At 52.0% G+C, this 17,308-nt stretch overlaps 1 protein-coding gene across 1 annotated transcript in view; it reads right to left on the bottom strand.

Annotated features, from left to right (window-relative positions):
* The window catches only part of RPH3AL (rabphilin 3A like (without C2 domains)), an 88,972-nt gene that overhangs the window by 8,792 nt on the left and 62,872 nt on the right, over positions 1–17,308 (bottom strand). Inside the window, 1 exon segment of the mRNA XM_082861068.1 lies at positions 15,853–16,027. Within this exon segment, the coding sequence (XP_082717194.1) occupies positions 15,853–16,027 (175 nt within the window).

Raw genomic sequence — 17,308 nt, 5'->3', positions numbered from 1 at the left:
TAGGCTCATAAATCTTTTGACTCTTGCCCTTCCATCCTCAAGAAAACACTCTGTGTGTCTGGAGGCTGAGGTTTTTCCTCTAATTCCCCAAAGGCTGAGTCTAGGATGGTTCCGTCAGTGACGAGCGCTTGTATTCTGCCCACGCCTGATTTTCAGATTGAAAATGGGAAAACACCAGGGAGAAGACTGTCCCGATAGCTTCCCCAGGAAGGAGGTGTCACTAAGTGGATTCACCCGGGCTCTGCCAGCAGGCAGGGAGGAGGGGGGCCTCCCCCTCTGCAGTGGCTTGAGCCCCCGGACCACTTGCTTGGGGACCTGGCGTCCCCGAGATTTTCCCATCATGCCGCAGCAGGGCTGCCCCACTCTGCCCAGCTCTCATCCTCAGAAGCGGACAGCCCCAGCACCAGCCATGCCTGCTTCTCTGAGGAGAGGCCAGCTTTTTTTTTTTTCCCCCTGGCTCACTCTTGGATGGATTTGCAATTTGACTGTCACCATGGAAACTCAGAGTTTTGGTACATGAAGGTGGGGGGAAGTCTTCCCTTTTGGAAAGTCTTTCCTGACTGCCTCAAAGAACATGTGGCAGCTGCTGGCTTGTGGAGATACCTTGCCTGGGACGGTCCAGGGGACAGGCAGGACGCTGGCCACTGGACCTCACAGCACTGCACCGGGATTTGGGGGACCTGCTTCCTGCCTCTGCTCTGCCACCATCTCTCTTTGTGACCCTGGGGACACCTCTCAGGGCTTCATCACACACAAAAAGAGGCCAACCTAGACAGCCACTCTGGGTCTGAATCCTAGGATTCAACTTCAGGTCAGGTTTGTTCCATCAGTGGAGAGACCCCAGTGCCCCACTCTGGTTGAGAGGCGGGGAGATGTGACTTTTGGGCCGCACAACATCTGCCTGCCTGGCACAAGGACAGCCAGCAGCCTGTAAGCTCGGGAGGCCCTTGTGAGCATCTGCGGCTCTGCTTGGAGGCTCCCACAGCCCCAAGAAATTACGGGAATTAGAGAGGAAGAGAGATATTTTCAGCAAATATTCTGCCAAAGGCAACGCAGATGGTGGAAAATTTTGCATACTAAAAGCAAAAAAAAAAAATTTTTTTAATGTAAAGGAAAGATAAGGCCCTGGGGAATGCAGAGACGTCCCCAGTTAGCCTTACCCAGCCCACCAGGCGGGCACAGCTGCAGAGAAGAGTCACAGAGCTGTCCGCACGGGGACAGGTGAGGGCTGCCCCACCTGGGAGCAGGGCCAGGCTTGCAGCCTGAAATCCCACCAAGATGCCTCCCAAGTCTGGGGCTCTGTTTGGTGGCAGCAGGGGCGAGGTGCAGGGGTGGTGGAGAGGCTCTGAGTCACACAGTGTCCCGGCTCTGCCACTTCCCAGCTGTGGGACTTTGGGTCGGTTTCTTCACCTCTCTGTGCTCAGCAGGCCCACCTGTGAAATGGGGTAATGATGGATCCTTTCCTGGGTTGTTGTGAGTGTTAATAGAGATAACACAGGCAGTGTCTGGCACATGGTAGGTGCCTGAAAAATGGGAGCTATTTTATTTGATGGGGGGGGTGTGCGTCCTGAACTCATGGCCCACACCATCTGGCACAGAGCTGGCCTCCGCACTCACCATGTTCGGTGCCCAGGCCAACCTCACAGGGGTGGACTCACTTTTTCCGGGGAGCTTAGATTTCCAAGTTGTGTTTCATAAGACATTGGAGGCACTAGGTGCCTTCAGAGGCTGTTTGGAGGCCGAGCTGGGATTTGAACCCAGGCCTAACTATTGTAGGAATCTCTGCGCTTTCCTCCTCACCCAGGATGCAGGGAACCCCATGGTCTGGCCTCACCCCAAGGGCTCTGGTCCCCTGCAGGCAGGTCAGTTCATCCTCTGTCTCCTCAACATGCCTTTTCCCGCCAGAGGCAGGGGCTGCCATGTGTGTGAGAAAAACGTCTAGTTCACTCCCAACATCTAGGGTTGAATTCTAGCTCTGCTTTGGACACTCCTGGACAAATACCTACATCTCTCTGAACCTCAGTCTTCTCATCTGTAAAATGGACACAATAACAACTACCAATAAAATAAGATCAAGAGATCAAGTAGGACAAAAAGCATTGCAAGTCTAAAAAGCTATACGAGCCTATACATATTTTTGAAAATTAGATTCCAATTCATCCTCCAGGAACCCATCCAAACCGTGCCTCTGTCGGAAAATTTCTCCAGCCCAAGTATGGAAGACAGGTCCTCCTTCACTCTCCCCACAACTGCTGGGGCAGCTCTTCTGGCCCCTCTCAGACAACCCCTGGCATTGCATTTCTTTTCCTACAAACACCTGCCTCGACTTCCCCAACTGTACCAGGAGCCCCTTCAGGGCACGGTCACGTCTTAATTGGTGTCTGGCTCCTTCCCTCAGCCCCCATCACTGGGCCTTGGGCCAAGCAGGCACGCAGCAGGAGAGAACGCGGCACTGTGCAGAGACAGCAGGACTGATGGTGGTCAGCAAGGTGGTGGCGAGCCAGCTCGGGCTGGGCTTTCCACCAGGCAGGCGCCTCCTGGCAGCCTCTCCCAAAAGGACACTCAAGTGGGATGCGCGAGCCAGGCAATGGTGGCCTCAGCCTGAGCTAGGCACGGACTAATGCGGGGAGGGGCTGTCGGAGGCTGGTTGCCATGGACACGGGATGAGTGGGCTCTGGGGAGAGAAGTGCCCTGTTCACGCAAAACCTTCTCTTCTTCCAAACCCCAGGCCCCAGGACGGGCTCTTCCTTTGTTTTGGAAACTCCCTCCAGGGTCCCAGAGAGTCAGGGTCTGGACAATAAGAAAGGTAGTCCCAAGGCCAGGGGGCCTGTCCTCATAGGGATAGGCTGGGTGGAGCGAGAGAGGCTCAGAGCCTTCCTCCCTCCCTCCCTCCTGGACTCAGAGTCAGGAGATCCAGATGACCCTCCCTGTCCAGCTGCCTGATCACCCTGGGCCTCATTTCCTCATCTCTGATGTGGGGATAGTCACAGGACCACCACAGAAGGACGGGTGAGGGAGTGGGACCCTGGAGCTCTCCCTCCTTGGTCCCCCTTCCAGGCTGCCACCTGGGACCTCAGCAGGGACAGCACAGACCAGGCCAGGAATTGAGAGCTGGGGAGTGGAGGGTTTCCTGTGCTTGCTTACCCATTTGCCACTGATTTTAATTAACTCCTTCCTTGGGGCCTGCAGACAGACAGGAGGTACCAGATAACGAAGATGAATCCTCAGAGCAATAGTGATGTGGTCGCCAGCACTGAAATCCTGTGGTCCTGCCCTGGCTGGAGGAGCTCCAGATAGAATGGGAGATGGACGGATGGAAGATAAGAACAGCTCCTTCCAGGGAGAACATGATACTCTGCAGGGGAGGTGGAAAGTGTTCAGGGAAAGGAGAAGTCAGGAAGGACTTCCTGGAAGAGGTGGAATTTAAAGATGGGCATGATTTCGGCAGATAGAAATGCTGGGACTGGGGTGTGCCAGGCATCCCTGACAGAGAACAGGAAACACAACGGCCAGGTGGTGGGCTTCTCCAGAGCCACGATAGGCTCAAAAGGAAGGCTCCGGACTCAGGCACCTAGGGGCCGAGGGGCTGGTCTGGCTTGGATGTGCTCTGCACTATTTCTCTCTGGCAGGTTATTGCTTCTGATTTGTGGCAGAGATGAAGCAAAGTGGGTGCATACCTCCTGCCAGTTCCTTTGCTGGGATGCAAAACACATCTTCATCCACTCCATGACGTCAGTGCTGTCTGTCTGTCCTTCTTTAGGTCTCTGTGCCTTTGACCTCATCTCTTTGTGCCTCTCTTGTTGATGGTTTGGAAAAAAGCTCTCTCTCTGCCTTTGCTTCTCTTGTCTTTCTTTCCCTCTCTTGTGTGTCTTTGTGTCCCTGTGTGTTTTGAGTCTTCTTGGGTTTGTCTCTTTTTTTTTTTTTTTTTTTTTGCGGTACTCAGGCCTCTCACTGTTGTGGCCTCTCCGGCCACGGAGCACAGGCTCCGGACGCGCAGGCTCAGTGGCCATGGCTCACGGGCCCAGCCGCTCCGCAGCATGTGGGATCCTCCCGGACCGGGGCACGAACCTGCGTCCCCTGCATCGGCAGGCGGACTCCCAACCACTGCGCCACCAGGGAAGCCCTTGGGTTTGTCTCTTGATCCCTATTTCTGTTTTGGTTGGTTTCTCTCACTCTCCAGTATCTGCACATGTCTGTCCATCTGTCTCTGGGTCTCCGCCTCTGTCTCTATCACGTCCCCTCAGGGTCTGGCCTCAGGGTGTATCCCTCAGGTTCCCTCACCGGGGCTGGAATCTCAGTCCCTGCTCAGGTCCATGGCATCTGATCTCAGAGCCTAGGTGGGGGGCTGGGCTGCCAGCTTTGCCTGGACTCCATGTGGACCCCAGGAGCAACTGAGACAGGGACGGCCCGGCCCCTCCTTCCTGTATGGAGATCACCGGACAGACAGCTTCTCCCAGCCTCTGCTGCCACTCCTGGACCAGCGAGCGGAAATCATCCTGGCCCCATCCGTGGGGCCGGCCTCCACCCTGTGATGGACAAGAGGCCTGGGGAGAGGACTGCTGAGCCGAGTGGAATCAGCACTGTTACCTCCGAGGGCTTATTGGAGTCAGACAGGGCAGGCGGGCCCAGATGTATTCACTTCACCAGGTCCCCAAAGGCCGAGAAATCTAGAGTGGGCGGAATTAAGCTGCAGGTCCACACGGCGAGGCAGGTGAGCGGCTGGAGAGGGGTGTGCTGTATTGCACTTGGCGAGAGTTCTGCGGTCATCTGCTCAGCTGCAGCCGGGCTGCCTGGGGGTGGGGCCTGTTTCCCCAGTTCAGCTCAGTTGGGGATTGCAGGGTTGGCGGGGGCAAGGAGTCCCAAGACCTCACCTTGCAGCTGGAGTCATCCAATCAGCTGAGGGTGCCATCGGGTTGGGACAAATTAGCAGCGACAGCCATGCCCCTGACCTCTGTGGTGTGGCTGATGAGGGCCTCCTGCTCTTGGAAAATCAACCCCCAGGCCAGCGAAGATGCCCAGGACAGGCAACAGGGCCGCAGGGGGCAGGGGTGGGGTGCAGCGGTCGGGAAAACGGTGGCTCCTGGAAGCTCAGGGCTTCTATTCTGGGGGTGGTCCCCTCCATTCACACACGCCAGCACCGAGCTAGCGTTTGGCTTCACCAAGGGCTCCGAAGGTCAAGACAAATTAGTAACGCACGGGCTTCTCTTTCAAAACACAGCCACGCAAGACACGGCCAGGCCTCTGTTTCCCTGAGACTTGGGAAAAGGGCAGAGTTTCCGGAACGCCATGGGGATTTCTTGTTCTGCCCACGCCGAGATTACAATGTAAATTATCTGCCTTAGTTTCCTCTTCTATAAAATGGGACAACAGTAGTCCCCCCAGCACAGGTGTCAGGGGATTACACAAATGCACAGCGCCTGGCATGGGCTGTGGTCCACGGCAGCTGAGGGCTGAGACCTGCCTCTTTCACCTGCACAGACCAACAGGCAAGTGGACCCAGGCCCTCAGCTGAGCCTGGAAGAACGGTGGCCGCACAGAAGACTGACTGTCAGTGTTCGCCCAAGCGGGGCTCACAGTGGGCTCGGGCAACTCAGCACCACCACCCCCTCTCCTGCCCCCGGTGGGATGGACGGCGTTCCCATCCCTAAACGGCTAGTGGGAGCCACAGCCAGGACTGTCCAGCTATGACTTGTTTTTGTTTATTTATTTTTTGGACCCAAACAGCAGACCTACACCATGAAGACCGGGGTCAGTGGCTTTCCGGGTGCCGGGCTGGACACACAGCACCCTCCTCAGGTGGTTCAAAAGCAGCCTCTCCTCCCTCCCCTCTGAGCAGTCCTTTCTGCCTCACATCTGTGTGTGTTTGGTGGTTTCTATTTATACATTAAAAAAGCCCAGGTACTTCCAGCTGCCCAGGACTCTAGAACCCATGCAGGGTGTAAGACGAACTGAGGCAGGGAAGGTGATAGTGGAGCATTAGAGACAATCCCGGGGCAGGACCGTGAAAGGAAGATTCCGGAACTTCATAAGCACTTAGTGACCGTTTACCACAAACACAGGGCACGGGGTGGGGGGAAGGGGATGGGATTTCACTGGCAGCACATACCCGGAGTGTGTGTGTGTGTGTGTGTGTGTGTGTGTGTGTGAGTGTGTGTGTGTGTGAGTGTGTGTGTGTGTGTGAGTGTGTGTGTGTGTGTGAGTGTGTGTGTGTGTGTGTGTGAGTGAGTGAGACGGGGCCACTGCTGAAATGGGGCGGGTCTTTCCGGTAGACACAGCCTCAATGTACAGTCTGGGAGCTGCTTTACCACCTGTTAGAAATTCCTCCATAAAGTCTCATCCCTTTGGATTTGGAACCATGAGATATGAAAGCTGGACGAGAACGGACTCTCTGTCTCAGTCCCCGTCACCCCCATCCTCCTCATGGGGAAACCAAGGCCCAGAGAGGAAGAAGGACTTTACAAAACTAAAGTTTTCCTGCCCGGGGATCCCCTATTAAAACACAGGAGCTCTGCAAGGCCTGACCTCTTAAGCCCTTATCGGCGAGGCCCTGGGGGCGACAGCGGTGGGTCACCTCCACAGAAGGCGCAGAACCACCGTGGGCAGGATTTGTGGGGTCAGGGTAGGAGAAAGGACGCCCAGATGTGCCATGGTCAGGCTCCTGTCTCCCACTGGTCAGGTGAAGGGTCAGTGAGTGAGGTGGGCTGGATATGAGAAGCCTTCACTTCCACAGAGACGTGCGCCCACTGTTTTTGCAATAGGTGTCCCTGTTGGTCTAACTTCTAGTCTCTCTCTTTCACTGGGATGTGGAAACAAGAACTATTTCACTTTCTCCTTAATAACCCAGCAAGGGTGATGATCAAAGAGCGTGAGAGACAATAGGGAGGGGTGGGGACTGCAGCAAACCAGAGACTGCAAGGCCCGCGTGCAGGGGGAAGCTGCCACTTAGCCTGTCCAATTTTTCCAGGGAGGGGCAGTATGCCAGACCTTCTGATTTTCAAAAATGAAGCCAGAACTCCATATTCTTTTTAATGAACATTCTCTACCTTTAAAAAATTGTCGATGAATTTAAAGCAGTGAGTCGGATCGAGTCACTGTTCCATCACTTAGTGACCTGTGACGCTGGCAAATGTCCAACCCACCCAGGACAGATGGCATCCCACCTCCAAACGACGAAGACCTCCTGCTCTACTCTGCCTCCTTCTCCAAGCCTCGGCCAGCCTGCCCGCCGCCTGCCCCCTACAACACACACTCCCAGCTGCTCTGAAGGCTGCAGGGAGTTCATGTACCACGTTCAGCCTGGTGTGATAGAAACGGCAAGTTCTGAGTCTGCTGGGGAAACACTGGGGGTGAGCAGGGAGTGGGGGAGAGGGCAGCTGAGCCCCCGAGGAGCTTCCAAAACACTCACTTCTCAGGAACAGAGAAAGAAAGAAGGCGGCATAGCAACAACTGGCTCTGGGCAGTGAGCAATCCTGTCTGAAAATAAAACATTTTACAATCCACAACCGCGGCTCATTAAGAATGAATGGATCTACTGGTATAAATAGCGTGCTGCCTTAAGAAGTCAGGAAACAGCACATGCGTTTGATGGAAAAACGGCTGCCGCGAAACTGCTTATTAGCTCAGTCGGCTGCAGCTCTGTGCTAAGGAGACAGAGGTCTCGGGTTCAAAGCCATGTGGCTTTCTCAATCTTGGGCCATAGACTGTGTCCCCATCCCCCCAGCCCTGGTCACAACATGGGGTCATAACTCTGGATATATAGTAACAAGCCCCATAGTAAGCTTCCCCCAGTTTCTGAGCCATAGTATCCTTACTATAATATCCAGCCTCTGCTTGAATGCTCCCAGTGACGGGGAGCTCACTGCCCTGTAGGATACAAAACACCCAGTTCTGTGATTCAATGGCTATTGAGCAAGAGATACAAATTTCTCCCTGCTCTGTCCCAGCTCTGCTTTTGGGGAAAGCAGCCTCAATTGGGCGTAACGGGCCACACCATCTATAATGTGTGACAGGTTACAGGCTTGATGCATAAAAGGGCATCCTGAGCAGGAGGGAGTTGGGCCAATCGCGTCCTCCCCAAGTGTGGACATGGGTCCTGAGAGTGGGGGCAGAGGCTGACACTGAAGGGCATGCAGACTTGCAGCTGAGTACCAGCTGCTGGACGGGCAGAGGCTGGGGAACGGAGCTGATCCGAGAGTTCCCTGAGAAGCAGAAGAAGATGCTACCATATCCCCCCATCCCCACAGGCCTCGAAAGCCTACCTCTCCATCCCTGCTTCTGGGAGAACTTCCTCAGCAGCCTGGCAACCAGAAACCCTTGAACCAAGTCCGAAAGGGGGAAGCCAGTGTGTGTGGCGATTTGGGTAACAGCTTTACTCCGAGCTACTCTCAGAGGGGAGGAGAGTGGGCTGGGATGCAGAAGCCTGCATCCCAGGCCCTCTTAGCGGCAGCCTATGTGACCTTGGGCAGACACCCCACCCGTCCTCCATCACTTAGAGCCAATTTCACGTCCTTAGCTGCCCCATAGGCTGTTCTGAGCATCCGATGAGATAATGGCTGTGAGTCAAGGAGCTCTGGCTGAGGCCAATGCAGTACCAATGACTCGGCTTCTCCGGGGGGACAGGAGATGGCGGCGCAGGGGCGGGAAGGCTGGCTGAGGGTTCATTCAGGAAGGGCGGCCCCAGGAAAACATTTGCAGCTGAGCTGAACCAGACTGCTTAACCCAAACAACCTCGAAGCTTGCTTTCACTGGACTGCAAACAGAACCACAGTTCGGGATTTTAAAAAAAATTTTGCTTAAAACCTAGTGAACCAATAAAGTGATAATGAAACTCTGATTTTTCTTAAAACTACCCAGCTGGAAAAAATCCAAAACCTCGAAGTACTTTTCCAGAACAGACCTTGAAGTGACCAGTGTGTCATTCTGTTCAGTTCCACCCAGGAAGCCTGTCCTCTGCTCAGGGGGATGACGGAGGGTGGGAGGAGGGAGGGTTCCTGCGGAGGGTCCTGGGGAGGGATTGCACCCGGGCCTCAGTGGGGAGGGGAAAGGGAGTTTGCCTCGTGGCTACTGGGCGCTCAGGGCACCTGCCTGTGTTCAGCTGGGGCTTTTTGGGGTCTAGCGGGGTGGGCAGAATGGAAAGGCCTCCCCAGTCCGGCCAGTCCACAGGGCAGTGACGAAAGCTTTCGATGGCGACGGGCCCCCGGCCCCCAACCCCTGCCTGGCCCCAGGCTCCCTAAGAGAGGTGAATATAGCAAAGCCTCACAGATCCAGGAGTCGGTCTCCCAGGAACCTCGACTCTCTGGCTCCCATCTGAGAAAAGGACACACATCCTAAAATACCCCCGGAGCACTGTTTGGACCCGAGACTTGGGGCTGCCCCCACCCCATCACAGGGGTACAGCCACAGCTGGGAAAGGCGGGGCAGGCCAGCCACAGAGCAGACCCAGGGCAGTGCTGTCTCCCAGTCACAGCACTGGGGGCTGAAGAAAATAAGCACCATCACGTTAAGTGTCCTCGGCCTTGGAGGCAGAGAAGCACAAAATCCTATCTGAGAAAAGCTGCCACACATAACGACGTCAGTCAGATCAGTTCAGCTCTCCATCAACAGGGCATCAGGCTCCTCCAGCGCAACTACCAGCCTGCTTCTATTATAATGCAAGGCTGCAGAAGGGAAAAGCTTAATGTTCCAGCCTCCTCTTTAATCTTTCTTCTTTTCTTTATAGTGATGGCTGGAACTGTAGCAATCATCTTGTGACCGTGAGGGAAAGAGCAAGAAATATCAAGACATCTGTCCTGACCTCACTGAGCTGCTGAACCAAAGCTGCAGTTGCCTCCTCTAAGCTTTCAAGTATATGAGAGGGGCTTCCCTGGTGGCGCAGTGGTTGAGAGTCTGCCTGCCGATGCAGGGGACACGGGTTCGAGCCCTGGTCCGGGAAGATCCCACATGCCGCAGAGCAACTAAGCCCGTGTGCCACAACTACTGAGCCTGCGCTCTAGAGCCCACGAGCCACAACTACTGAAGCCCACGTGCCTAGAGCCTGTGCTCCACAACAAGGGAAGCCACCGCGACGAGAAGCCTGTGCACAGCAATGAAGAGTAGCCCCCGCTGGCTGCAACTAGAAGCCCCCGCGCAGCAACAAAGACCCAACGCAGCCAAAAAAAAAAAAAAAAGAAAGAAAGAAAAGCATGTGAGAAAAAAAATGTAATCTCTTATTACCCAAATATGCCAGATTAATATCCCTACACCCAGCAAATATCTTTCCACACACTGCCCCAGGGTGGGAATCCAGCTGAGAGGAAAGATGCCTGCAGAAGGGGTGGGTCCAACTCGAAAGAGATTAAGGCCTAAGAGCCCACAGTACTGGTTCCACTATTTACACCTTACATTTCTCAAGGGAACAAAGAGGCCTGGGAGCACACAAAAACTGACTATATTTATTGCTGCCATAAACTTGGACCTGCCAAGGGAAAGTAGCGTGGAGCACGCAGTCCCGTTGGATTGATTGGCTGGAGGGGGGAGCCCTTTCCCCAGAGGCAGCCAGGTCGGACCCAGGGTCAGTCACAGGAGGAACTCAGGTCATATTCTTTCTCTACCCCAGAAAGAATGAATGTCCTGCTATGAGTAAGCTTGTAGGGGGCTCACCAAGGGGTCTGCACACAAATCCTGGACCAAAATCAACACCCAGTGTCCACAGGAGGGAGAACATAGTCAACTCAGGTAGTCAGCCTACCTGTCCTGTAGGCGCCAGAGGATCTCTGAGTTCGACACAGAGGAAAGAAACACTTCTAATCTTTCTCTAATACATTCACTGTGTTAGTTCTAACATTTAGATCTTTAATCTGTCTGCAATGTGTTTCTGGATACAGATGGAATGGGATGGAAATCTAATTATGTAGCCCTGGTTGATACATAAACCAGTTATTTTCCCGTTGAACTGAAAAGCTACCTATGTTCAGCTTCCCTACATCCTTAGGTCTATTATTCTTCTCTTCTGTTCCACTTATCTATATAAATATTCTATTTATTCTGGTGACAACACTACACTGTTTCTCTTGACTATAGTAACTTTAAAAAAAATTGAAGTACAGTCGATTTACAATGTTTTAGGTGTACAGCAAAGTGATTTAGTTATACACACACACACACACACACACACACACACACACTCTTTTTCAGATTCTTCTCCATTATAGGTTATTACCAGATATCGAATATAGTTCCCTATGCTATACAGTAGGTCCTTGTTTATCTAGTTTACATACAGTAGTGTGTATTTGTTAAACCCAAATCCCCAATTTATCCCTCCCCTCCTTTTCCCCTTTGGCAACTATAAGTTTGTTTTCTATGTCTGTGAGTCTCTTTCTGTTTTGTAAATAAGTTCATTTGTATCATTTTTTAAGATTCCACATATAAGTGACATCATATGATATTTATCTTTGTTTGACTTACTTCACTTAGTATGATAACCTCTAAGTCCATCCATGTTGCTGCAAATGGCATGATTTCATTCTTTTTTATGGCTGAGTAATATTCCACTGTGTGTCCTTTGATAAGATTCTATAACTTTCTCCATGTTTGACCTATAATTCTTTTTTAAAATTTGTTTCTGGGCATTTTACAATTTTTGTTGCAATTATGAATGGATTTTTCCAGTTCTAATTAGTCAGTATAGAGTAAAACTGTTGATTTTTTGGTGTAAACTATTGATTTACTCTGTGTCCTGTCACTTCCCAAATTCTCTTATTAATCCTAGTGGGTTGTTTTAATAGACCCTCTTGGGTTTTCTTGGTATACAATTACATCACCTGCAAATAGGAGAATTTTTTCTTTTCCAATAGTGACAGATTATTTTACTTTCTTGCCTTGTTACATTAGTTAAATACTACAGTATACTGTTGAATGATGGTGATGGAGGTATTCTTGACTTGTCTTTTGATAGAACATGGCTTCAGTGCTTTATCAGTTAATATGATATTTGGTGTTACATTTCTGCTTTTTGAGTAATTTTATCATATTTAAGTATTTCCTTTTATTCTCATACTACTTAAACTTTTTATTTAACAGATTTTTTTTTAACCTTGTAGAAGAAGACATTTCAAAGCAAGACAGGAAACCTATGAGCCACAAAGCAAAAGAAAGACATACTTGACTTCACAAAAATGAAAAGAAATTGTTTTTAACTGGCGAAATACTATAAGTAAACACTAAAGTCAAACAAAATATAAAGTCAAGGAGAAAAAGGTTTGCAACCCCTTTAATACCCCTAAGGAGCATCTACAAATCAGTAAGAGAAAATAAACAACATAATAAAACATGAGCAATGAGTTTAAACAGGCAAGTTTTAAAAGAGGAAGCTTAAATAATCAATAAATAATAAGACATGAAGACACGTTCAAATGTACAAATTAGAAAAATGAAATATCATTTTTCTTCTAGCCTACTGGCCAAAATGATAAACACCAAAAATATTCATGGCAGGCAAGGATGCAGGTATAGGTGAGTATAAAAAACTATAACAGGGCTTCCCTGGTGGCACAGTGGTTGAGAGTCCTCCTGCCGATGCAGGGGACGCGGGTTCGTGCCCCGGTCTGGGAGGATCACACATGCCGCGGAGCGGCTGGGCCCGTGAGCCATGGCCGCTGAGCCTGCGCGTCCGGAGCCTGTGCTCCGCAATGGGAGAGGCCACAACAGTGAGAGGCCCGTGTACCGCCAAAAAAAAACAAAAACAAAAAAAACTGTAACATTTTCAGAATATAGTTTGGTAATGTCTATTGACATTTAAAACACACAACCCGTTTTTGGAAACCTGCCCTACGGAAATAGAAGCATCATACGCATATAAGGATGTTTCAGTACTGCCTGCAGTGGCAAAAAGCCAGAAATCATTTGAATGTCCATCAATAGGTGAATAATTAAATCACAATATATGATATGATGGGATTTTACTCAGCCATTAAAAAGAAGAAAGTAAAATCTATGTGTCTATTGACCTGGAGGGATGCCCATGATATTCTGTTAAGTGACAAAAGCAACATGCAGAGTTATGGGTAAGAGGCTATTTTTGATGTTAAAATAAAAACGAAAGAAAACATAACCCTGTATCAAGTATATGTTGGTAGGAATAGGGAGAAAGGGGTTTGGAGATGATGGCAGGAGAGATTTTAATTCTTCATAGACTTCTGAATTGTTTAACTTGCTAAAAATTTATCAGGTACGCTCATGTAATTAAAAATTAACCAAGACAATTTAAAGGAGGAAGAAAAGGGACCTGCCTCAAAAAACATCAATACATTTCACTTGATCGCTCTGCGGCCTGCAAACCTCTTGGCTTCTATCTATTGATTCCCCTTCCTCTTCCAAGTGAAGTGAGCTGGGATGGCGGGGAGAAGCTGGGAGACACAGGTGTACCTGCCCAAGAGGGAGGGAGGGAGGGAGAGAGAGTGAAAGACGGAGGAGAGAGTGTGGCAGGGGCCGGTGACGGGGCGGTGGTCAGAGAGAGGGAGCTGGGGTCAGGATCAGCTTCCACATAAGGGAGCAGGGACTGTGGGGCTAGCCCTGGAGACAGGGATGCGGGAGGAGAGCTGCCTCAGGAGAGCAAGGTGGTTTTCACAGCCTCCTGGGCTGTCCACCAGACCCCTGACCCAGGGGAGCCTGAGGTCCTAATGAAAATCCCTCCATAGGCCTTTCAAACATCCCGGAGCAGGTGGGTAGTTCATCCCTTCATTCTTCCACTCAGTCACCTAATAAGCATCTACCTCGTGCCTCTCCCAGGCTACGTGCTGAGGAATCGGCCTGTTCAGGACAGACACGGCCCTGCCTGCAGACAGCTTCCAGCGTGGTTGGGGGAGCCCACACCCCAGTGCTGGTCACTCTGTTTCTGTCTGGCCCAAGCTCAGTTGGGGCTGAATGGGGTCCTACGAGGGCCAGGCTTAGCACACAGGCTCTGATCCGGACCACAGACCGCAGCTCTGACCCCAGCCTCCTGCCTGACACCCCGCACCACTGATAACGGGGCTGCAGATGGCGAGGGGAAGCCACTTTCCAGCGGCCTCGTGCTCTGGGGGCCTGGGGGGCTTCCAACCCAGTCTGCGGAGGGAGACCGAGTTCACACCGGGGTCGGGGGGACCTCCACGTTGCCTGGCCCGGCCTCACTGCAAAGTCAGTTACTAACGGTGCCAACTCCAAGTGTGTGGGCCGCTGGCCTCCTTGCCCACATAATTAAAAGGGCATCTGTGTGTCTGCGTGGCTGACGAGGAGACAAGAGAAGGTCCTGCCCTTCCTTAGGGATGTGTGGGCGTGTGCGTGTGTGTGTGTATGTGCACGCATGCGTGCTCATGTGTGCCGCACTGGTGCTGGAGCAGACAGGGCACTGAGGCCCCTCGGGGTGAGGCCTTAAGGTCTCTCCTCCTCAATCTATGGGAAACAACATTCTAGACCCACCAGTGTCCCCCAGCTTCAGCCTCCACAGCCGTATCTCTTCCCTCGGTCTGAGGGACACAGATGCACCCCGACCAGGCTGGGGCAGGAGAAAGCCCCGGCGCTGAGGGTGGAAAAGCGGCTCCGCCCTGGCCGTCCGCTGCCCCCTGACTGCCCAGGTTGCACCTGCACTTGCCGCTGTCCCCACCGAGGCTGCTCTGTGGCAGTGATGGCAGGGAAGGTGAACTCACGGGAATTAGAAGGGCAAACAGAGCCCAGGAGAATTAGGCAGGAAGGCTGGCTGCAAAACCCCGAGTGATGCCGAGAAAAAGTATCTGGAGAACAGACACCAAGCTGTTAATGCCAGTTATGTCTGGAAGGGCTGACCTACAGGGGATTTTTACCTCTAAATTATATCATTTGACAACTTTCAAAACTGTATTAATAAACATGCCTTACTTTTGTAACAAGAAAACCAAAGTCCAAATGACAAGAAGATAAATGCCAGGTCATAATCCAAACTTGGAGATGTTCGAGAGCCCCTCAGGAGCAGATGCCATGTCTACTCTCTTGGGTCCATCGTCCCCAGGAACACGATAAGCCCTCATCCCTCTGGCTGCCATGTCTCATGTAGGACCCTCAGACCCTGAGTCTTGGGCTGAAACTCCCACATTTCAGGGCAGAAGGAGTCAAAGCCGCAAGGGCAGGACCCCACCTTTTGGTTCCAGCTCTGCCACACCGAACTGAGAAAATCCCTCCTCTTCTCTGGGCCTCAGGCTACTCATCTATAAAATGGGGCTACAAAATACCTGTTCTGTCCACCTCCAGAGTCTGTTGTGAGACCAGGAACTTTGAAGATAAAATCACAAGCACTAAAGCATCATGCAAGCAGTGGAGAGCCGTCCACCACCCCAAGCACCGTTATCATGACCCATGGGGCGCGTTCCCCTTCTGATGGTGGCCACTTAGGACACACCCACATCAGTGCAGTCACCGCAAACACCAAGGGGCCCTGGGCACACCGTCACTTTGCTTGTTTAGACCAGGGAAGCCAGGAGTCCCCCTTCCTGAGACGTAGACAAGCACTGAAAAGAGGTGGTACAGACCTGCCTTAGAAAGACGCATTTTCATGCTTTGCAGAAAACCTCAACTGGCATCACGTTTCTGCACAGATCCACAGTGCTGTCCATGGCGTTGCTGCCCCCTAATTAGTGCTCACTGGTGAAACAGCCCCCGGGGGACCCTCCTGATGCAAGCAAGCACCCTGCTGAGGACCAGCCACCCACGTGGTGCAGGCGGGGAGCCAAGGGCACAGAGAGGGACAAGGCCCGGTGTGAGCCCCGTGGAGGGGTGGTGGGTCCCGGCCTGGTGCATGCGGCTTGGTTTGCCGATGGCTCAGATGGGGGTTGCCATCCCGGAGAGGGCGCGGTGGGGACTCACCTCTCTCTCGGGCCCACGTGTAGACGCGGCTGCTCTCAGTACTTCTGGGCTCTTGCTCTGCTGGCTCCGTGGGCAATGGTCGGAAGTGGGGGCGATCGGCCTGGCCGGGGGTCTTCAGGGGCAGGATGTACTTGGGGATCCCTCTGTAGAACCAGGCCCCCGACCTCTTCCAGACCTGGAGGGGGAGACACCTGCTCAGAGCACAGGATGCAGAGCAGTCCTCCCTGTACCCTGCCCCCAGCCGGCCCCGCCTCCCAGAAGGCGCTCAAGAGGCCACTGCATTCCTCCGGGCTGCCCCTTCCCCTCGAGACTCTGGGCAGAGCGATGAGAGGTCAGGGGACAGGCTGGGCTGGCCACGGCCTGGCACTGACCATGGTCTTGGAGAGCTTCTCGGGATGTGATTATCTCTGTGCGGGGCACAGACGGGCCCCCGGAGTTTAGAGAGAGCCACAGATTAGAATTCAGAGCAGCGAGTGCAATAAGGTTCCCGAACCCTTAACGCCTGCTTCAGAAAACGCCAAGTGCTCTGTAATCTCTTTCCTGATGAAGGAAATGTGTTCAGGGTATTTATAAGAAGAGTGGGAGCGTATGAAGGAAGGAGGTGACCTTTTCTGAGAAGAGGAAGCCTTGGCGGCTCAGAGCAGATGTGTGGGTTTGAATCCTGGATCTGTCATCCCGCAGCCGGGAGATCTGGACGCATCAACCTTCGTGACCCTCAGTTTTATCATCGGTAGGTGGAAGGCAGGAACAGTGCCAGCTCCCAGGATGGCCATGAGGGTCAGGCTTGCAAGTGAATGTAAATTCCCATAGACTGGTGCCAGGCGCAGAGCAGCCACTCGGCAGACGTGGTGCCCACTAGCGTCACTGTCACCCTCCTCCTGTCATCTGACAAACGTGCACAGCTTTACAACCAGGGAACCAAGTCTCCTACTCGAAAGGGACAATTTAAAATCAAAAGGCCAATCATCAAAAAATCTACAAACAATAAATGCTGCAGAGGGTGGAGAAAAGGGAACCCTCTTGCACTGCTGGTGGGAATGTAAATTGATACAGCCACTGTGGAGAACAGTATGGACTTTCCTTAAAAAACTACAAATAGAACTACCGTATGACCCAGCAATCCCACTACTGGGCATATACCCTGAGAAAACCATAATTCAGAAAGAGTCATGTACCACCACGTTCATTGCAGCTCTATTTACAATAGCCAGGACATGGAAGCAACCTAAGTGTCCATCGACAGATGAATGGATAAAGAAGGTGTGGCACATATATACAATGGAATACTACTCAGCCATAAAAAGAAACGAAACTGAGTCATTTGTAGTGAGGCGGATGGACCTAGAGTCTGTCATACAGAGTGAAGTAAGTCAGAAAGAGAAAAATAAATACCGTATGCCAACACATATACATGGAATCTCAAAAAAAAAAAAAAAGGGGTCTGAAGAACCTAGGG

Source organism: Leucopleurus acutus (assembly GCF_964270905.1).
Source record: "Leucopleurus acutus genome assembly, chromosome: 19".
Lineage (NCBI taxonomy): Eukaryota > Metazoa > Chordata > Mammalia > Artiodactyla > Delphinidae > Leucopleurus > Leucopleurus acutus.
This window is presented reverse-complemented; position numbering and strand designations above follow the sequence as displayed.